This window comes from Sebastes umbrosus, chromosome 3, assembly GCF_015220745.1.
Source record: "Sebastes umbrosus isolate fSebUmb1 chromosome 3, fSebUmb1.pri, whole genome shotgun sequence".
Lineage (NCBI taxonomy): Eukaryota > Metazoa > Chordata > Actinopteri > Perciformes > Sebastidae > Sebastes > Sebastes umbrosus.
The window spans coordinates 25965534-25988441 of NC_051271.1; the positions used below are offsets into that span (position 1 = coordinate 25965534).

The window sequence follows — 22908 nt, forward strand, 5'->3', positions numbered from 1 at the left end:
GGGCAGTATCGAACGCATTTCCGATACTGTTATCGGTATCGGAACAACTGTGGTGGTCACCATGACATCACCCATCGGTTTGTGGACTGCCGTTTTGAAGCCTCAAGTTCAGCATTTTGGTCGTCGCCATCTTGTTTTTTTGGAACCAGAAGTGACAGGAGAGGGTGAAGCTAAGTACAACTGAATGCTAAATAAGACATTTTCAACTTCCATGAACTAAAAAACACACTGTGGGATTTCACATTTCACAACTTTAAGGACCTAATGATTAAATAAGGGCTATTTAAGTGTTCATACTGGGAAGTTGATTCGCCTCGGAAAAAAATTACCCGCTGAGTTACAGATGTCTCTTTCCCAATGTAAGTTTAATGGAACGTAATGTAAGCTTTGGTCTCCAGGGCCGGAGTCTCTGCTGTACTCTGCTCCTCTGCCTTCATTCACACACCACGCTCGTTCTCCCTCTCTCGCTCCACCTCTACACGTGCATGCGCACACACTACACACTGCAGAAGACTTTGTTTAGCTCTGAGAATATCTAGTAAATGTACAGTGGAAGTTAAATGCTGCAGCTCCTCCAGACCAACAGAGGTTTCCCGTGTCTTGTGAAGCGACAGGGCTCCGCAGCGTGTTACGTTATCGGCTCCAATTTCTGATTCTTACAAACAGTCCCTTTAAAAAAAAGTAACAATACCACAATTTAAAAATACAAGTAAAAAATGCAACTAAATGTCCTGCATTTAAAACCTTAAGTAAAAATATTCAAGTATTTTTTGTCTATTTTTACTGTAACAAAATCAGGGAATGTATCTTAAAAATACTTAAATTATAACAACAACAAAAAAAGATGAGTCAACATTTTCCTGCTGGGTCTCTGGGTGTCTGAGGGATTGTAAGCTGCTGGCCAGTCCTCTGCTTCATATCTTCACCCAATCAGCATAGAGAGTCGGTGTGCTGAGCACGGATCTCTGACGCGCCTCTTATCAGGCCCAGCAGCTCCTCCGCCAACCTGCGGCTCACCGCCCAATCACACTTCACACGGCTCGGCTAATAGAAAAATAAATTGCCGGGGAGCCAATTCCAACACGGTGTGCCATGAGAAGAAAACCGGAGCCTGATTCCTCTGATATAATGAAGCCCATAACACTGGGATCAGGTTATTAAACACTGATGGGATTACTGACCAGCTCATCCTGATGGGAGATGCAAGGTCAGCGTTCCTCAGCTGTTTGGTCAGAACAGGCCAAATGTACACACAAACACACAAACACACACACACACACACACACACACACACACACACACACACACACAAACACACACACACGCGCGCGCATACACACAGTGGAATACTGTGACCCTCCTGTAAATAGCAATGTCATCTTATTTGAGATTAACCCATTAAAATGCTCAATTAAATATAATTGACCCTTCCTAAGTCCCGCCCCTTTCGCTCTGTCGAGGAGGCTTGGAACACGGCAGAACCTCGGTCAACTTTCCCCTTTACTCTTATACTTATAGGCTAGATATGCTATGTGCTAGGCTCGTCTATACATCAGACCGGCAATACGTCATCCAGAGTAGCTCTCATGAAAACAATCTTGTGTCCCTCATAGACGTGAACAAAGTTAACAGAAGAAGTTGAAACATGTCTCCAAACTTCTACTTTAAACAAACCGCTAGTAGTAATAACGCATATCATTTGTTCGCCATGTATCCTGTACTGACTGCAATGGAAACACATCCACGTATAAATGAGAGTTAGTGATGTAGTATAAAAAGCGCAATCACCGGACTTTTAACCAGGAGACCCTTGTTCGAGACGATTGTCGCGTGTTTTTTATTGACCTTTCTGACGTGTTTTCAGTAGCTGTTTCCGTACGTGTCTCACTTAGTTAACGTACTTATTTTAAACCTACCATGACGTTTTTCCTAAACCTAACTAAGTAATTTTCTTGCCTGAATCTAACTGCGGACGTATGCGGCGTGCAAATGACGTGCGAAAAGGCTCAAATGCGTACACTTGACACGCGGAATGACGATGTCATGTTGTGGTATGTATACGTCTTCCTTTGAGACCGGGTTGGCATGCTAAACCAAAGCTGAGACGCAATTTCACAAAAATACAACTGTACCTCTGGGCTACTTTCTTTAGTCTTGTTACATTTCAGGAGAAAGCCCCTGAAAACTTTGAGTATTCATGACTTAAAAAAACACAAACTCAGCTAATGTGCTTCTTCAGGACTGTGTGTTTGGATCTGATTGACAGCGACAACTCACCAGCTGTCATCATATTCTGATTCAAATACTGATACAAATAATAAAAGTAAATCCTGATTGCTGCACAGGAGGGCTTTTTCTAAATGAGTCCTGCCCACTTCAAACCACCAAACACAAATACAGAAATCTCTCATGTGAAATAAGCAACACTGTTGTAACTTTGGCAGAAATTGTGAGTTCATGTAACAAGCTGATTGAGGCTCTCAGCTAGTGGATAGTTATATGTGGCCACCCAGCTGTACCACATCTCTGCCTGTGATGTTGGATTACTGGTTCATTTGAACATATTCAGCCTTTGGATAAGAGTGTCTGTAAACATGTAAACCTGAGCAGAGGCCTGTTGGCCACCCACACTGCTGCTGCTGCAGCGCCAGCAGAGGCTCATTAGGCTCCGACACTGTGAGGACTGGTCGGTCAGTCTGCGTGGCGTTCATGTGGCTCTAACGGAGCAGATCGCTGCTTTTCTGCCTCTGTGGTCCTCAACACGCTGCCTGGCGGCCTCAGACTGCACACAGAGAGCGACACGCTGCTGACGGAGATAAGAAGACAAAGAATGATCTGAAAGACTTGCAACAACCATCTGGTCTCTGGGTTGCTAGTTTATCAATATGAAAACGCCACTACAAGTCTGAATCCTCATTAGCAAGCAATGTTCGTTACACCCCATGATAACGGGTGACATGAGGAGAAAGGTCATTGAAATCAAAAGTGTTCCTCCTCTTGAGAACTGGATTTTGCTCTGCACATTCAGTGTCAATCTGCCTTTAAGATTATAAAATATCTTGAGGTCAATGTTGAAATCTTTGGCCTGATGGTGGCTCAAGATGAAAAATCTGGCAGGACTAAAAACACACGGTTACTAGCAAGCAAAACACACAGCAAAAGAGAACACAGAATAGTAAAAGATGACTTGAGCGTGGCTGCACTAACTGTGGTAACAACGACAAACTGGCAGGGTGGAGATGGCTGAGCAGGGTCTTTGAGAAGATCTTGATTATGGTGATGCAGCGCAGCTGGTGGATCCGCCCTGAGCTTCATGGAAACTCAACAGGTTTCCATGAAACTTGGGCTGTATTTGTACTTGTTTGACCGATTCACCAGCCAGATGGGGTTTAAACTTCTCTCCCAACATCTCTTTTTTGCCCTTTTTTGTTTGTACAACCAGATTTAACACCATGAATGTTTTAGAAACATATAAACTAGCATATGACACCTTTAGGCTTCACCAAAGGAACAAGGAAAAAGATACTTTGAAACACTCAAACAAAAAAACTTTTTTGTGAGGTAGTTTGTGTTTTGTTCCGCAAATTCTCTGAAGGCCACATGTACATTTTTCCAGCAGCTGCAGTGTATTTTGGCCACAGAAAATTTCTCATAGATCTAAAACGTTGACAGTAAAACAACAACAAAAATGTATCAATAAGCAAGGATGTCTTTTTAGAACGGTCATTTTGAAATCAATGTTTGTTTGTCATACAGGACGAAATACTCCATTAGAAAAGAGGAAAAGTGTTTCAATTTTCTTCACAAATGTTAGAAAAATAAAGGTTGGTATTCTGTAATTCAATTCAAATAGATTTATTAGCTTTAATGGTTATGAATACACAGAGAATTCAGGTGAAACAAATACATGTTTAGTTTGCTCATTATATTATTTGTTTTTATTCTGTGACTAAAATTGTTCATTACTCATAAGACTTACAATTTATTAATGTTGTAAAAGACAGGATTTTGTACACATACTGCCACACATTGATAGATAAGTGACTATCAAGAGCTGGGGGGAGCAGGGGATTATGGGTGGAGGATGCTGCCTGGCAGGTGAAGCCCAGCGTGGGGAGCAACGAAGGAGGAGCGCCCTCCTCGACCTCAGGCTGCCAGCAGAGGAAGGGGGCTGAGCATGGAGGGTGGATCCCCACCACCACCTCCACCTCCACCGCCCTCCTCAGGCTGCCAGCAGAGACAGGAGGCTGAGTGTGGAGGGTGGATCCCCACCAACACCTCCACCTCCACCACCCTCCTCATACTGTGTGCAGCGAGAAGAAGCCTTGCATAAATCACAAAAAAACTAATTTATCTCTCTAGCACACTGTTTTATTTCCAACATGTCTAATCTGTTTTATTGTTGTTATTATTATTATTATTGTTAATAATAATAATAATAATAATAATAATAATAATAATAATATTTTATCTTATATTATTGTTGGGTATTTTATTCCTTTTTATTTTGTATTATTTTTCTTATTATTTAATCTGATATTATTTGCTTCATTTCAGTCCTACATGTTTTATTCCTGGTTCAACCATGTTAAGCACTTTGTAACTTTGTTTTGAAAAGTGCTGTATAAATAAAGTTCATTATTATTATTATTATTATTATTATTATTATTATTATTGCAGACAACTACAGTTGTGGTGGAAGTATTGTGCTTTTTTCCTTAATAAAAGTAGCAATACCACACTATACTAACAAATCTTACTTAAGTAAAATTATTAATAGTACAAATTCTTAAAGTATCAGAAGTAAAAGGTCTCTAATGGTCCCTGTGAGTGTACTACTATTATATTTTATATCATTATATTATTATTATTACTGATGCATCAACTCCTCCACCTCACGCTGCCCAGTGATGCTGTCCTCTGTGATTCTACCTGCAGGACGTGAGGAGCATTCAGACACTTTTCTAGTCTTAGCGACCACTCAAAGCACTTTACAACAAAAGTCATCATTCATCCATTCACACACACATTCATTCACTGGTGGCGGACGCTACCATACAAGGTTAATACAGTAAATGGTTGAGGTTGACCCCATTTTAACTGCTTTATACACTGTTGGGCTGTTAATCTATGAAAATGCAACATGTCTTTTTTTTTCACCATTATTTATTCCGGGGAGGTTTACTGAGATCAATACTCTCTTTTGCAGGAACGCCCTGATCACGTTGACATAGTTACACATTCACACCTGGAAGCTGCGCAGTGCAACCACAGTCTGATCTGCTGGCCACTGAGCAGCTCCACTGGAGTGGTCGGGGTTACGGGCCTTGCTCAAGGGCACCTCAGTGGTGGTAATGAGGGAGGGGTAAGCGCTGTTTTATAAGCTCATCAAATGTTTTGTAAAGTAACTAAAGCTTTCAAATAAATGTAGTGGAGCAAAAAGTGCATATCCTTCAGAAATGTGGTGGAGTAGAGAGTAGAAACACTAAATTGAAGTACAAGTTCCTCAGATGTTTACTTAAGTACAGTACTTGTACTGCCCTGCACCCAGCTTACAAAGTTGTAATGTCTAACATGTTGGAGTCATGTTTTTTGTCCACTTGAGGCATTGAAGGCCAATGCTCTCTCTCTCTCTCTTTTAGCTCTGTTTTTGGTCTCCACCAACTCCTGAGGGAAATATCTGTGTCTTTAGCTGTTAGATGCTCCACTATGTTCGCCCACTGGTCTCCAACTGTGTTTGTCTGATGTTTGCTGCTGAGCAGGTAGTGGACAGAGCGTTTATCAGCTGCTGCTGGAAACACTGAGACTGAAGCAGACAGGAAATGTTCTGTAAAACCAAAACTAGGAGCTAAAAGAGGCTAAAAAGTGGAACTTTTACATACAAAAAAATGTATCCCAATGACTGGAGGAGAAACTAGAGAAACTATAGATGGTAAAGGAAATCCTTGTTTGTTTTTTTAGCAGATAAGGGCTGAAGGAACAAGCACCCTGTAATAAAGCAGAGTAAGGTCAGCAGACTCCCCATGTGACAGCACACCGCCCTGGATTAGCTGCTGTAAGCCTATTAAAGTGGTTTGGACTACACTTCACTCCCTGCACACAGTGATGCAGGGTGGCCAGTTTGAAGCTGAGAGGTCACAGGTTCGGGCTGGGTGTTCTGCTGGAGTGTCCTTGAGCCAGAGAGCCACTCTGGATAATCAGGATTATTATCATTCCTCAATTTAAATGGGGCATTGTGGATCCTGATGTTCAAACAACACAAAGACAAAACTGAGTAGGTTTACATGCACACTAGTGTCCCCGACTTCCTTGATCAGATTTGGGATGCAATATTTACATTAGAACAGAGAAGTTAGGTTGTACATAAGTCTAAAATAAAAGTCCAGGTTTATGATAGAAAGTTTGTGTTTGTTGGGTGAAAATTGTCTATTGATTCATCATCACGAGTGATTGCTACACCTTCTGATCAGCCTTTGAAATACGGGGAGCTACGAGGATATTGAACGCGGATTGGACCAAAATGTCTAGTTCTGGGTCCGCATTAATGTAAAATTAGTACTTCTTAAGACAAGCCACAAGACATGTTAAGCCTTAAAATGTAAAAAAGAAGGAAAAAAAATGGATGTGTGGACAGGGTAAAGGCATTTAAAATTGGGTGCTACCACTTCATCAGTTTCTCAGGGGAAACCCAATCATTGCAAGAGAGAAAATTCCCTGATGTCAATTGACATAGGCTTTTCAGTTAATGTGGTGTGTTCAACAAAGTGCCCACCAGATGGTAGTTTTAGAGCACAAATGGCAACCTGTTGAATTTTGAGTAGGTTGGGGTATTATGATCATTTCTGATTAATAATGACATTTTAGTACAGCTAAGGGCCGTTATTTTTTAATTCAGTTGGTTTGAATTATATTTAAAAAGTTTCTGGAGGCCATTCTTTGCTTTCTTCAGTCACCAGAGTTCAAAATTACCGGCAGAAATCCACCCAACCCGCACAAATGGAGGAGGGCTCGTATGTTGGCGCCAAGAAATAGCATGGAAGACGTCATGGTCCAAACGCCTTTAGAAGTTAAAAATGGACATGTTAACAGGCTATTTTCTGTTCTCTTAAGAAGTACAAATTTGACATATGAATGCGGACGCAGAAATAAACGATTTGACCCAACCCGCGTTCGAGACGAGGATCTCGGCTCCCCAGAAAGCCTCATTTCAGAAATTTAGGGAGTGCCCTAAAATATCGTAACTTTTGGTGCCCCGGTTGTAATTTGCAGTAGGCCTAGTAAATATAATTCTCAGTCTTTGGGTATCTAATAAAGGGCAAAAAAATGCCAACACAGCAAGGAAATGTTGTTTTGCTGTGACTTTAATTCAACAGATTACAAACAACAGTATCAGACATAACAGAAAGTAAAACGAAATAAAAAACAGGATTTAATAGGTTCAGATACTGTGTTAACTGTCCGTTCACATCTTCCCGCCCTCTTGCGGCTCCAGGTAGGCGTCCGGCGGCAGCAGCGGGCTGAAGCGCAGCAGCGGCAGGTCCACAGGCGGGCAGCGCTCCTTCACCTGAGGCCAGCCCTCCCTGAAGCCCCGGGCAGGTGGGGGTGGGGGGAGCAGGTCAGAGTCAGCGGGGCAGGAGTAGCTGTCATCATGATGGTGGTGGTGGTGGTTGTTGTTGGGGTCAGGATGAGAGATGCTGCTGTGGCACCGAACCAGGAACGCCCCCCGGTGGTGACGGTGGTACAGCAGGCCGGCCGCTGCCAGCAGCATAAGGATGAGGGAGCCGAGCAGGAAGAAAAGCACATAGACGCCTTTAGTCTCAGCAGACAGGCCGGATCTGCAACCTGCAGGCACACAACAGGAAGTCAGCAGCTGTTCACCTCTGGACTTCTTTTATTTCAAATTAAAGCAGTGTGGCCGAGAGCTCAATTAACCTGCAGCCTTCACATCAACACAGACTGTTCCTCCTGAGCCCAGGCGGGAACGGTCCTGGAAGCCCGGCCGGCAGCGGCACGAGTACGAACCAAACTCGTTCACACAGTCTGCGTTAACGTCACACAGCACCAGCTGAGTCCCACACTCATTTACATCTGACACACACACGGAGAGAGAGAGACCACAAACCAAACAATCCAACAATTAATGGAGAAAATAATCAGCAGATTAATCCATAATGAAAATAATCATTAGTTAATAGTTCAAAATGAGCTCCACCTCAACCAACTACAACAGTAAAATCCTGCAGATAGTTTGTTACACAGAACCATCTGTGAAGCAGTCATTGGAAATAGTTAGGAAAAGGGCAGGCACTTTTAAAAAATACTTGACAGTGGAATTGGATGAACCATCTGTCAATCAAACTCTTCCCGAAGCCAGTCGTGAGAAGAGCGAAAACATCTGGGCAGACACAAACGCATTACTTGAAGCCTGACAAGATGGATTTTCGCATGACATGCGAGAATCCAGCTGCCGTGCAAGTTAAAAGGCCAAATGCCCTATCTCGCAATGTTAACTAAAGTTAAAAATGATTAGTGTATCCTCCCCGTGATTTAACTTAGAAATGTAATGGGTTCTTCCTTGGCCCAGGCTACACCCATCCACCAAGTTTCTTGGAAATTGGGTCGGTAGTTTTTCCGTAATCCTTCTGAGAGACAGACAAACAAGCCAAACCGAAAAAATAACCTCCTTGGCGAAGGTAATGATAATCTGATGATAGAATATATAATATTATAACATTTAACATTATATAACATTTTTATACTTTTAATACATTTTCCTGATAATACCAGTGGGCAACCTCTGGGTCTGAAAAGTGAAGCCAATGCGGAAATGCCTTAAACCTGCATTCTTTCTAATAGCCAGCAGGGGGCGACTCCTCTGGTTGCAAAAAGAAGTCTGATTGTATAGAAATCTATGAGAAAATGACCCTACTTCTCACTTGATTTATTACCTCAGTAAACATTGTAAACATGAGTTTATTGTCCCAATCGCTAGTTTCAAGTCTTCTTCAATACAGCATGATGTTCATTTAGTAAATTATGGTCCCATTTAGAGTCAAATAGACCATAAATGGCAGTTCACAAACCAATGGGTGACGTCACGGTGACTACATCCACTTCTTATTTACAGTCTTTGGATTATACTTACATACTTTTACAAGTAACATTTTGAATGTAGGGCTTGTATTTCTAACAGAGAATTTTACAGTGTGGTATTAGTACTTGTACTGAAGTAAAGGATCTGAATACTTTCTCCATCACTGAACGTGTGAACTGTGAACAATGTTGACAGTGTAAATCAAAGTAACATTTCCTCCGTTTCATACTGAGGACTAGAGCCTTGCTGTACCTCCAATCGACATAGACATGATGACAGCTTTCACGTGGTTTCCTCTGACGTTGACGTGGGTGGTGGTGAGGTTCTGCAGGTCGGAGCGGACGACCGTGTGGGCCTGCAGACCCCCAGGGACATGTCCAATCTGCAGCCACAGGATGTACAGCACTCCTGTACTCAGCCTGCACACACACAACCGGGATGTATCATTCATAACAGCTACTGAGCTCACATGTCAACAGATACATAAACTAGTAAGTGGACCTTGAGTTCAGATTGTTTTTTGTTTTGATGTGACCAGTAATATAATAATTTCCAATTTTTACCAAAACATTTATGATAGAAACTGATGTTTCCTTGATTCCTCTTTTCATGCATCACTCATCACGTCTTTGAAATACTAAGATGCAAGGAGAGGATGCAAGTGAAGGAAACAAGGATGCAAACAAGAGACTTGAGATGGTCCAAGTGAAAGTGAAAACACTGAAGGAAATAAACATGTGAGAAGAGCCGTACAACCTGACATTCATATATCTTTTAGTGGACCTTCTTCTGCCTCCACAGGTTTAACTCTGTGCTCTCTCTGTTACACTCCAGCTTGTATTTTAGCAGTGTGTGAGGCTGTTGTGTACTAACCTTTTTCGTCTCTTAGTAGTCATGGACAGCGGCATGTGCAGAGCCTTCAGCTGCTTGCTGATCTACAGAAACACAACAACTTCACTGTATCTTCAGGTATCAGATGCTCTTTTTCTTTCTAATAATCCAAAGAAAAAACACAACATGCTACACAAAGCACCTTCAGTGTCTTTCCTTTGTCGTCATTAACATACCGAATCCTTTACTGACTGCAGCAGTGACTGGGCCAGGTCGTCCCAGGACTCCTCCACATCCAGACTGAAGTTCACTTCAACAGACACTTCAAATAGGTGATCTGTCAGGGAGCAAAGACATGACTGTGGTGTCAAAGTACCGAAACAAACAGTATTATAATGCTAAAGCAAACGGCAACAGTCTGACCAACACTTTGACACCGTGCAAATAAATTTATCTTACATTTGATCGAGTCAAAACATGAAATACATTCAAATTAAATTTGATCCCAAATCGTGTCTCTGGAAACCATAGATTTTGTCAGCCTTCACCTACAAAATATACTTCAAAGAGACTCAAAATGACTACATAGAGACAAAGCAACTAAAGAGAGTGAATGACAATAAGGAGGCACAAAGCAACTACAGACAGACTCAAAGCAACTACAAAGAGACAAAATGACAATAAACACACTCAAAGCAACTACACAGAGACACAAAGGAACTACAAAGAGACAAAATTACAACAGAGACAAAGCAACTACAAGGAGTCACAAAGCAACTACAAATATACTCAAAACAACTACAAAAAAGACACAAAGCAACTATAAAGAGACAATACCACTACAAAGGCACTCAAAACGATTACAAAAAGACACAAAGCAACTACAAAGAGACTCAGAATGACTACAAAAAGACAACACAACTACAAAGAGACTACAAATTACTACAAAGAGGCACAGAATGACTACAAAAAGACACAACACAACACAACTACAAAGAGACACAAAACAACTACCGAGGCAAAACAACATCAAAGCAAACAACTATAAAGTCTGTGTGTCTTGTTCCTATGTAGGACACGTAGTGGGCCTGTTGTATGTCTTTGCTCAGAGATCTGCTGTCTCAATCCACCCATGACTTTAGCACAGAATATGTTGAATATAACTTGTGATCTGATGTGTTGTGTAACACAAAAGCTGTCCCAGAAAAGAAAAGAAAATACATTTTTGTAGCATTAACATTCCTGTGAAGTTGTACAGTATCAGTCCAATACTCACCGCCAGGAAGATGTGAAATTTCAGAGTGATTTCTAATGTTGACTACAAGAGAGGAACAAAAAAAAATCAAACCGAATTAAGATGTAAATGATACTTGACATGTGCAATACGTTTGTGCTGAGGTAGACTAAAATTTCAAAAAGCACGTTTTACTTTAAGTTACAAGCACAATGACACAATTATACGATTGAATATCCGACAGCACATCACTAGCTCATGTAAAACATCTGAAACATCTGGGTGGCTGAGTGTACATGTAGTCAAACTCAAATGCACTCACGGTTCCCTCTGTGGTCCAACAGTGGCTCCACAATGTTGGGGTGAGGATGAGACTGCTCAGTCTCCTCTGGTTCTGGTGCTCCAGAGGGGGCAGGAAGCTGGTCTGAGGCCTCACTGACATCCGTCCTGTTCTCACCGTCTGCAGACCTCTCCTCCTCTGGAACAGCAGCTTCCTCTGGATGTGTCGCAGCTTCCTCCACATTGATTTGTATTGTTGTTGGGCTGCTTGTGGTGGGTTTGAGTTCCTGGTTCTGATCGTTATGTTGCTGCGGTGGAGACCCGGTAGGGACGGTTGAGTCAGACTGACCTGAAGGGGTTTGTGCGGCACCTCTTCCTGATCGAGAGGTCCCCTGTGTGGATGCTGGTACCGTGGGCATGACTGTGGACAGGTAGATGTGGCTGTAGATCTCCGAGGCTGGATGGTGGTTTTCACCCACCTGAGTGAAGATAGAGGATGGAATAAATACTTTCTAAATACTGTCTGGTGTTTAGCAGAACAAAATGCAGATAAATACAGTAGAAGGTAAAAATTACACTGGATGATGTGATTTATTAGATTAAAGTCAACCTGCAAAAATCTAGGTGAAAATCTGGTCCCAGAAATACCATTCGCTGCAACATTATCACAGTATTTGTTCCCATTGACTTGGAGGGACTCTCATTTGTAGGATTATCAGAAGCTCTTTCTGTCTTTCTATTAGTGTTGTAATGTATCCTGAGCCATCTTCGTCACTAGAGGACCCCAAATATTATAGACTTTACTGAATAGAGTCCTCTGGCAGCAGCAGACATTACAATCAGAGGACCATAAAAATCTGGGTAAAAGTTAAATAAATAAACAAATATAAATTAACAATGAGCAAGACTATGTCTAACTTTTTAAAGAAGAAATAACAGTATCTTCCTCTTTCAAATTAAAAAGTTGAATTCATAATTAATTAATAAAACCTTGCTCAATTCAACACACTCTTCTGTCTGTTTTGATGCTACAGACAGACTCGGTCTGGTATAAACTTCAGATATACGGAGTCTGTTTACTGACCTCATAATTCCTCAATTCATTCTTGTGCTACTGTTAGTCTAGATTTTAGCATGTATCATCATATAATTGGCACTTTTTAGGCCTGTATACAAAGCAACATGCAGTAGAGATGACAGGAAATGAGGGCAACAGCATGCAACAAACGGTCCCTGGCTGGATTTAAACCGGGGTTGACGTTGAGGGTCGTGGTCAGTTAGTGACCACAGTGCTCGCTGTTCAGTAAAAGTTTCATAATCTTGCTCTAAAGCCCCACTAATCAATATTTGTTATATTAACAAAATGACTCAAATAATGATGTGTAATACGGTGTCACCTGTAGTGATGACCCCACAGAAAATCCTCACCAACTCTGCAGCTCTACGGAGCTTTTTATCTTCTTTTAACTCATTACTTTTTATCTTACGGCACAGTTACTGTCTGTTGGCTGCAACCTCACCACTAGATGCCACCAAAAAACTACTCATTAAGCAGAATCAAATAAATGTGGTATTACATTGGCTTCCAAAATGTAAGTAGAAGTATAAAGTAGCATCAAATAGAAATAGTCAAGTAAAGTACAAGTACCTAAAAATATTATCTAAAGGAACAGTGTGTAACATTTAGGGGGATCTATTGGCAGAAATGGAATATAATATTAATAAGTATGTTTAGGCATTTTTAATTTTATCTCGACTTTAAGTAAAGTAGGCCTACTTGAATAAATGTTAGTTTTATTCCCCACTGGAAGCAGTTGTTTGCCAACAACAATGCTCTGTACAGTATGTTCATCACCATGAGCGACACCGTTCACATTACACATCATTTGACCCATTGTTCACATATAAATATTGATTAGTGCAGCTTTAAACAGCTGTCAGCTATATGTAAAGGAGCTAGTTAGTTAGTAGAGCCAGGCATTAGCACTGATAGAGTTGAGGGTTTGATTCCCACCTCAGTGTTTGTGTCCGCGGCCTCCTCGGACTCCAGCTCTGCCATCAAGACTGAAGGTTGACCATAATAATCATACATGAGATCAGTATTTGCTGGCGACGGATGCTCCATCTGTTCACCATTCATAGCAAGCTCATTGAAGTGCACGAGTCCAGGAGCTGGTTCCGACTTCCAGTTTGTCTCTGGGATGCCCTCCTGTGGGTTGTAAACCACCGGTGGTCCAAACGCCTGGTAGCGGCCATAGAAGCCCCTGTAGGGCGGGCTGGGCCGGCCGCCGATCAGCAGCACCACATACAGAGTGTTGGAGGAGGAGGTGTACTTGGCCTCACGCCAGCACTTCTGCAGGACCTTGTGACCCCTAAAATGTCCAGCGGGCTCGTCCACGTGGACCTGGTCGTCTTTGAGGCGGCAGCCGTCATCTGGGGTCAGGTCCTCCAGGTGGAGATGGATCCTCTTTGCAGGATCCACCTGGATGGTCCAGTTGCACCACAGAGGAGGGTTGGAGCACAGGTAGTCCGGGGAGAAGAACTCGCCGGCGTCGCCTTGTAGCAGCTGGTGGCAGCTCCGCAGGGCGAAGAAGGCACTGCCGTCACCCCCCTGTCCATCTGAGGAAGAAACAGACCAACTGTAGAGAAACATACTAGTGGTTTCTCATGTTTCACCTCATTACAAACACAAGTGGTCTGTATTATAAAGTACTGCCAACCATTTCCTAAAGCATCTCTAATGTTTAGGTTCATTTCCAACCCTCCAGGAAGACACTGGATTCATTTCATTATAGAATGAAACTCAAGAGAGAGACTTTTTGACTTTTTAGAGTTTATGGACAGTCAACATTTAGGGGACCAGCCTGTTCTCATTCCGGGGGCATCAAATACCGAGGGCTTTGTCACGGCCGTCGACACAAAGCACCCAAGCGCCGGTATGAGACGCACCGGGCTTTCCATTAACTACAATGTAAACCCATCCGCGGCAACAGTAAACGCTCAGGGAACGTGAGCCGGGAGTGTGGTGACGTAATTTAAAGAGAGAAAAGACACACACACGGTGGGAGGGGAGTTGGATGAGTCCAACAAACACAAGGCTTTCATCCAGGAGACTGCTGTTTGTGTCCCGTGTTCACAGCATCCAGTGTCATTTTCATGTCAACATAGTCATTTTAAGCCCAACTATGTTGTTTTTTTTCCTAAACCTAACTAAATGGTTTCGTTGCCGAAACCTAAAGTGACGCCAAGGGGTGTGACGAAGCGGCAGTATGTGAAGAGTTGGGATGAAAATGTGTTGAGGGGACAGGTTTTAAAACTCTTTGGATATTCAAGCAAACTCCCATGTGTAAAAGTTAAACAACAACATTTAACATGCAGGAAATGAAAAATCCCATTCTCCTCCCCATTTTTGACCTTAACTTTATTTGCTTTTCTAAAAAAAGACACTGTGTTGTATTTTACCTTTACGGGTCCGCTAATAATCCTGAAGCAAATTATTGCACAGATGGGAAGCCGCACATTCACAATTAAAATCCCAAGAAAAATACCCTCTCACCTGGAGGTTTGTTGGCTTCTTCTCTGTTCACCTGCAAACACAATAAAGCAACACACAGAATGATATTACACCAATTTTAAAGCATTAACACAAAACAAGCAGATTTCACAGCCTCACCTGTGAGTCACAGTGTTTCCAAAATACACTAAATATCAGCAGGAATATGAACAGCACACTTTTAAAGCTATTGCTGTTCTTTCGTGTCATTTTACTACCAAAACCTTGTCTGTTAAACTACGTAAATGTATGGAAAAAGGTCAAGTTGAGCCTCACAGCTTCAGTTTAACTTCTGTTTTCCTTTCCTGCATGTGAGCAGGTGAAATTCATCAATTAGCTGATTGAGTTTCCTTTTTGCTGGATGCATCAGATTTGTCCACCAGAGGTCCCTGTTGTATTTCACATTTAGTCTTTTCATTCTGCTCTGAAGGGGAGACACTACAGGGGAATAGGGTAACATTTTTAACTAATAGATATCACCATGAAACTTCCCCAATCAATTACTTACATTACAGCAATTATTCTTACTTTTTTACTTTTATTACAAGTTTTATGAAATTTTATGTTTAAATATGCAAAAGGTGCATTATCTAATACTAACTTTTGGTGAATTTGGGAGAAATCTACAGACGCAAATAGACAAAGTAGTAAAATAAACACCTAAATGTGTATTTTGGATGTTTTCTTTCCACTAGTCTGAAAGAAGAAATGCTATGGAAGCAAAATCTCATAATTGACCAGTGTATGAAAAACAGTGTTTCTGCCTGGGTGCCTCGCCTTAGATGCTCCAAGTTACATTATACATACATTATACATTATACATTATACATTTACTGTATATGCAGCGGTGCACAACATGCACTTTTTTTTTTACACTTACAGACTACATAGATATACTAGCTGTTTGTGTCAGTAACTATCTAAAGAAAGAAGAAATTATCAATTGTTGTATAAAAGACCATAAATAATATTTAAAAAAGCATTGTTAAACACAATGGTAAGCTAGAAAATGATTATAATAATAAAAATCATGATGATAATAATAATAATAATACAAGACATCTTGTACAAGAAATTTAACTAAAAGAAGAAGAATGTAGAACAAATGCTTACCTGTCATTTGTATTAACAACAAAAATAAATCAAAATAGGATCAAATATATTTTATCTTTATTTATTTATTTTATATTCAAAAAGGAAAAACACATACAAGACACAAACACAATATATTTATTTTTATTTTTTATTAATGGGAAAAGATTTGTAATGACCAAAACAATTTTAACAAACAACAGAAAAGAGGACATGTCTGAAGCCAACCCTGAAAAAATCTGTTTCATGTGAACCAAACTCAATATATTGCTTATTTAAACACACATTTTATATACAAACATACATACAAATGCCCAGTAACAGCAGCAACATCCCAGCTGGGATGCTAAAAACAATTAACACTGAGTGTTTCATAATTACTGTACAAATGTAAAAAATGTTGTTTAAGAAAGTCTGTGGGATTATGTGTCGTTTGTGTTAAACAGAAAACAGTGTGTGTGGGATCATCAGTTCAGAGGTTATCCTGAGGTCTGTGAGTTTTTGGTAGTAGTAGTAGTAGTAGTAGTAGTAAAATATTACTGTTACTAAAGTTTTACTCTACATACAATCTGCTACCAAATGTGATTACAGCTCCCATTGTCCACTATCTCTCTGGCTCTGTTTGAACCAAACCTTAACAATAAATACATATAATATTCACTATATATTATACTACTATACTATATATTTCTGCTGGCGTTAGTTTTACTGTAGGCTATGGCATATCACGGTATAGTTACTATATATACTATAATTGACTAAAGTCTATGGGAAAAAATATTTTTGGGCCCAATGGCATCACGTGACGGACACGGAAGTTGTAGTACCGCTGTTTGACCACTACGCGCTCTTCCTGGGGGCATGCATTTTCCTCACCTTATGCTTTGCAAGGTCAACTTCCTGTTTCATGCTTGCCCCGCCCACCTACTTGATGTTACATCAATGAGGCCGTGCAATTTTGATTTTGTGGTTTCAGAGCTAGGGCTCAGCAAAAAAGTTTTTATTCTCACTCATCAGGCGAGAAAACAAACCCAGTATAGTTATACTGTTCCATTTGACCTGATGTCCCAATCAGCCTTAATTCACCCTAGCTAGTGGAAAAGACAACAGACAAATAAAGACGTGATGATTTTAAAACACGAACTCAGAGGTTTTGCTTGGACTTGAGGATTTAACATAATTAAAAGGTGTTGAAATATCAACAGTGCAAACAAGATGAATGAAGGTGTTCACTGGCAGTTCAGCTCCGGATGGATAATCCACGGCCAGATCTTCAACATCTCCTGTGGCGTCCGGCTGTGAACCAGCATCAGGCTCTGGTAGGTGCAGGGGCTGGACTTGTCCTTCTCACTAATGTCAAAAGTCTTGAAGCCGTTGTGCTTCTCAGGAACCAGGCCTAGTTTTTTCAGACACATCCCCGTATAGACATCGTCAATGGGATACAAGACTACCTGCCGAGATGTGTTGTAAAGACGCAGCGCCAACTCCCCAGAGTACAGATATCCTCCGCCTCCTGCGTAAGGCGGATACAACCCCACAAACACACTCTCTGGGATAAAGTACTTGAGTTTCTCGCTTCGGTGTGGACTGGCGTCACTGATAACATCACCTATGAACAAATCCTTGGCCTTGACCTCGGACAAGCCTTCCAGGAAGTCAATAATTCGGAAGGTGTTGATGAAGACATCATCGTCACCCTTGAAGATGTACTGGGCTTGGGGGCAGTTGTGGCTGAACCACTCCAGGAAGAGGATCTCCTTCAGGGTGAGGTTGAAGAAGGTGTCCCTGTAGTCCCACTGGAGGATGTCTTTGTGAAGTTCCGCCTCGTGGCCCAGTATCCACTGCAGGTCCGGGAAGTTGTCCGTTGACAAGGTGTTGCCTAGCAGGAACACCGTCGCCACTGTGCGATTGGCCAAAACCCCCGCCCGACCCCATGTTTCACGAATGGCCTGCCGCCGCTCAAAATGTGGGATCAGCGATTTGACCACCACCAGCAGGAAGGGCTTTTCATCACAAACATGGGGCTGATTTATCAGCATGGGGTACGTCCTGCAGCGCATGTGCAAAAGAAAATCCTGGAAGCGCTGCGGCAGGGAGTTGTAGTCCACGATTTGCGTGGGGACTCTGTAGTCTGGCTCACAGAGGTTGAGTGGTCCAGTGTCATTCAGCCAATCGGGAAGCTCGATGAGAGTGTTGCTAGACAGCACAGAGTCGATGGCGGGGTTGTAAATGACGTTGAAAATGAAGTCCAAGTACTGCTGCTCCTTGTTCCAGAAGGATTTGCTCCGTGCCTCCTTGTGCCAAAACTTCTTGGTTGGGATTCGAACCTTCTCCTGGCCACCTTTATCACGTCCATGGTTCCACGACACGCCCACCAGGATGCAGATGAAGACGTTGAGCATCATCACCACGCAGAACACCCTCCCTTTTCTGCGGGCCACAGGCATGTTGCCTCTCCTCTTCATCTGCACAAAGGACAACAAAAGAAAATCAACAAAAATCAACGAGAAACAGAATTCTGCAGAATCAGGACTTACAACAAAGCCGGGATACAAAGGGACATTTGGAAACATGGAGGCGCTCAGTCGAAGCTTTTAGCAAGAATAAGACTGGAAGAATCTGGTGCAGCAGTTCAATGAGAGGCTTGATTTCCCCGTTTGCTTTCAGAGCTCAGACCGGCTGCATACAAGGCCGCATTTTTATCACTAATCCAGCAGGAACGGGCCCATGAGCATTCTTTCCTCATGCCCTCCTTACTCCCTCCTCCTCTTCCTTCAGACAGGAATCACACGTTTCCAATTCAGCCGCGCACATGACGCCAGTTTACTGGCAGCAGTCTTTGTCATTGTCTACTGAGTGACACAGAAGAGCACACCCATATTAATAATAGGGTTGTCAATCGACTAAAATATTGAACAGCAATTAATTGCAAATTTTTTATCTGTTCGAAATGTACCTTAAAGGGAGATTTGTCAAGCATTTAATACTCTTATCAACATGGGAGTGGGCAAATATGCTTGCTTTATGCAAATGTATGTATATATTTATTATTGGAAATCAATTAACAGCACAAAACAATGACAAATGTTGTCCAGAAACCCTCACAGGTACTATGTTTGGAGCATTATTTAGCTTTAGTTATTTTGGTCCCAACATGGTTTTCTAGTTTCATATGATACTAGTATCTTCACTCTATCTTTAAAACTGAGCCTGCTACAACCACCGAAAGATCGATTGCATTAAAGCTGCAGTGGGTAGAAATGGAGCAAATATGATTAAAAAAAGTTATTTTATAGAACATCACTATATCCTGACAGTAGTGCATGAGACAAGTTATCTGAAAAAATCATGTGCCTCTGTGTCCTCCGGTGCTCCTAATGGGATCTGCAGGATTTCACAGACCGGAGGAAAACAAGCAGTCAGAGCTGATCTGGAGCCTTGCCGTCTCTGAGCAGCTGTCAATCAATTGAGAACTTGATCAAATGGTCAAACTGGCAGCGCTGATCAAATATGAAGCTTTAATGAATTCAAGAAATTAGTGGTATTCAAAAGAATTTGCGTTAACGCTTTATTATCGTGTTAACTTTGACAGCCCTAATTAATAACCATGTTTTTCAGTTACTTAAAGAAACTAGAAAAATTTGAGGAATCAATTAGTACCAACCATGTCATAGGCTGTCAAGAAGGAGGTTAAATAACGCTCCAAACTTACACCAAATTTTGGTGAGGAAAAACTGGCATGGCCATCTCGTGCAGTTTGGGGCAAGTCATAGTTAAGTCAGCACACTGACACACTGACAGCTGTTGTTGCCTGTTGGGTTTGAGTTTGCCATATTATGATTTGAGTATATTTTTTATGCTAAATACAGTACCTGTGAGGGTTTCTGGACAATATTTATCATTGTTTTGTGTTGGTAATTGATTTCCAATAATAATATATACATACATTTGCATAAAGCAGCATATTTGTCCACTCCCATGTTGATAAGAGTATTAAATACTTGACAAATGCGTAATTAATCGTGATTAACTATTTTAATCGATTGACAGTCCTAATTGTTTATAATATTTAGTCCCCCATAGAAATGGGGTGGACAAACTCAGGTGTAGGTTCTTTCTTATTTTTAGGAACACATTTACATTAGGCCACCTCATCATGTGTTGCTCTCATATATTACCTGTGACTGGTGTGGAGCTGGTGGGTCACTTGAGTCGGGTGGAGACCCAGACGTCTGCTGGCCTCGTGGATGAGCTGCAGGGTGGAGAAGGAGGTCTCCAACAAGAACCAGGTTGCTGTTTCTTGAGCCATCTGGAGTTTAAGGAAGGAAACTACTGTGAGTATTTGGGTCTGTTTTGGGCTAAACGTTATGATTATTAGGGCCGGGACGGTACACCTATCTCCCCATTCGATTCTATCACGATACTTGGGTGCCGATTCGATATGTATTGCGATTTTAAGTATTGTGATTCAATATTACGATTTATTGCGCTTTTTGTTAACTTTTTTAACACTAGATCATGGGAAAAAATTTAATCATACACTTTTAGGGACTTTCTACTTCGGAAAATATCTAAATTAATACAGTAAAAATGTTTAATTTTCAGCATGTATGTAGTCAGAGATGTCCTGAAGTCAAACATATCAGTCATTGTCAGGCATATAAATTTCTTCCAGCAACCCAAAAATCAAAGAATAAAGACATTTCCCTCACAAATTAGTGATATTTTCTTTTTAATTTATATGGGACATGTAATGTTTTATACTTCTGGTGAATATAATCCAATCAATCTTATTTCCAAGCAAATATATGGATTCTGGCATTAAGAAATAGATTTCAAAATTGTCAAAATAAAATTACGATACATCGGTGAATCAATTTTTTTGTATGTATTCAAATTGGCTGCAGCAATGTTACCTGAGTTGATGATCTAAAGTGAACTCTTCACACAGAGGTGGAGCAACACCTGTGGAATGTCAAAGGGACAATGAAAGTTAACTGAAAGGTAAATCTAATTTACTGCCGGTCATAAAGCCTGACCCTGTGTACAGAGTGATATGACTTGTTATAAAAGCTCTAAAATCACTGTCTGGTCATATCTTCATCTGCAGAGCTGTTATTAACATCACTACTAATGCAGTATTTACAGAATAGGGAGAGTCATTGCTTGGTTTAATTTTTCAATTTTACTGAAAGATACCTGGAGTTTTAAAAGGAGCTAATTGATTCATACCCATATTGTATGTTTACTAGGGTTGCAAAGGGTTTGTAATTTTCCAAAATATTTTCAGAAATTTTCCAAGGGAAGTTAAAGTCAGGAATTTGGGGTATTTTGCACAATTTGAATATAAAAATCGCACCTTTTAATAGTGAACTTATTTGGGCAGAAAATAAACATACTGTAAAAAAAAAAGCAATACTAAATCATACGGCATGTTTTGGTTAAAAGTATGACCACCTTAAGTTTACTCTGTTAGTAAGAATAAGTGATGAATACCATAAAAAATAAACATGTTACAAATTCAAATCTGAACCACTACATGTGATTTTGTGTACCTGTTTATATGTATTACATACTCTGAAGGTTACAATTTTGAATTCGGGAGAGTCAAAAGTGTCCTGATCCATTCAACAGATACAGTAAAACGCTGTCTACAAGCACAAAGCAAACTGCACTTTCTGTTTCGTACTTTTACATCTATTCAGCCATAAAAACGCCGTAATACAGACAGTTTATTGTGTGACAAACTAACCGTTCAGACTGGCTCCTCGCGTCCACGTTGTGCCATAAAAAGGAAGTCCAGAGTTGGACCTGAACTTGCTGCGCGCTTTTGGAGATCTGGATATACTGTGTACATATATGAACTCTGTGGCACCTCGTCAATCCTCAAATCTCCAACATGAAGTCACATCCTCTGTTCACTGAGAGGAGAAAGGTAGAGAAAGCTTCTGCACAAGTGTGCGTCTCTCCTGTGCGAAGCCATGCGCAGTGACTCCTCCCTCAGGCTGAATGGGAGCTGACTGTCAGAGCCAGAGATAGAACTAGTGTGGTCTGAACTGTGCTGTTGGGACTTTCGGGGGCTATACTGACTGTCCAAGTATTCAAATCCTTTACTTCAGTAGAAGTTCTAATGAATCCACACTGTGTAAATACTCCACTACAAGTAAAACAGTCCTGCATTCAAACCCTTATAAAAGTACTCATTGTGCAGTACAATGTTCCCTGTCAGTGTTTTACTACTATATCTGATGTTTCATCACACATGAATACAATTGGGCTCATTGGATCCACAAGAGTCTCAGCTTTACAGTGGTACCCAATTTATGTAATTCCAAGTCTGTTTAGGGACCCCAGTATACAGGAATATTCAAACACGCTATTTTAGAATAGGTGAAAATAACACATTTGTACTGCATGCAAACAACTGCATGGTTTTGCCCAAACTGCATGTGATTATCATAAAGTGGGCATGTCTGTAAAGGGGAGACTCATAGGTACCCATAGAACCCATTTTCTTTCACATATCTTGAGGTCAGAAGTCAAGGGACCCCTTTGAAAATCGCCATTCCTCACCAAAATTTAGCGTAATTTCGTAGCAGTTTAACCCAAGCAATCAACATCAACACATCTGGAGATATGTGGTTTTCACTGGACAGGAAGGGGATGAAAACCTGTAATCTGTAAAGTAACTAAAGCTGTCAGATAGATGTAGTGGAGTAAAAAGTACAATATTTACCTCTAAGATGTAGTGGAGTATAAGTATAAAGTAACAGAAAATGGTAATGGAAAATGGCACAAGTCTCATTCTCAAACTAACATTTAAAC

The 22908-nt window shown here is 41.0% G+C and overlaps 2 protein-coding genes across 3 annotated transcripts; both read right to left on the reverse strand.

Annotated features, from left to right (window-relative positions):
* Positions 1-7343: 7343 nt before the first annotated feature.
* zgc:66455 (uncharacterized protein LOC393502 homolog) lies at positions 7344-15327 on the reverse strand. 2 transcript variants are annotated; one of them, XM_037765869.1, is made up of 10 exons: positions 15112-15326; positions 14995-15025; positions 13453-14057; positions 11482-11917; positions 11202-11243; positions 10162-10262; positions 9968-10029; positions 9347-9513; positions 7933-8088; positions 7344-7842 (listed from the first exon to the last, which is right to left on the reverse strand). In XM_037765869.1, exons 1-10 carry the CDS (start codon positions 15199-15201, stop codon positions 7463-7465), a joined length of 2070 nt encoding a protein of 689 aa, XP_037621797.1. In that variant the 5' UTR covers positions 15202-15326; the 3' UTR covers positions 7344-7462. The 2 variants fall into 2 exon arrangements, with proteins under 2 accessions (XP_037621797.1, XP_037621798.1); XM_037765870.1 differs by lacking the exon at positions 11202-11243 and having other exon boundaries at positions 15112-15327.
* An 877-nt stretch (positions 15328-16204) lies between these two features.
* Positions 16205-22332, reverse strand: b3gnt2a (UDP-GlcNAc:betaGal beta-1,3-N-acetylglucosaminyltransferase 2a). The gene is made up of 3 exons (XM_037765871.1): positions 21836-22332; positions 20262-20392; positions 16205-18548 (listed from the first exon to the last, which is right to left on the reverse strand). Exon 3 carries the CDS (start codon positions 18546-18548, stop codon positions 17313-17315), a length of 1236 nt encoding a protein of 411 aa, XP_037621799.1. The 5' UTR covers positions 20262-20392; positions 21836-22332; the 3' UTR covers positions 16205-17312.
* Between the last annotated feature and the right edge of the window lie 576 nt (positions 22333-22908).

Excerpts from the sequence above, each read along its gene's own strand:
- zgc:66455 (XM_037765869.1), bottom strand. The coding sequence starts at position 15,201 with ATGACACGAAAGAACAGCAATAGCTTTAAAAGTGTGCTGTTCATATTC. Across the intron at positions 10,030-10,161 it reads TGCAGTCAGTAAAGGATTCG|ATCAGCAAGCAGCTGAAGGC; the intron begins GTATGTTAATGA and ends GTGTTTCTGTAG. Across the intron at positions 7,843-7,932 it reads TGTTGATGTGAAGGCTGCAG|GTTGCAGATCCGGCCTGTCT; the intron begins GTTAATTGAGCT and ends GTGTGCCTGCAG.
- b3gnt2a (XM_037765871.1), bottom strand. The coding sequence starts at position 18,548 with ATGAAGAGGAGAGGCAACATGCCTGTGGCCCGCAGAAAAGGGAGGGTG.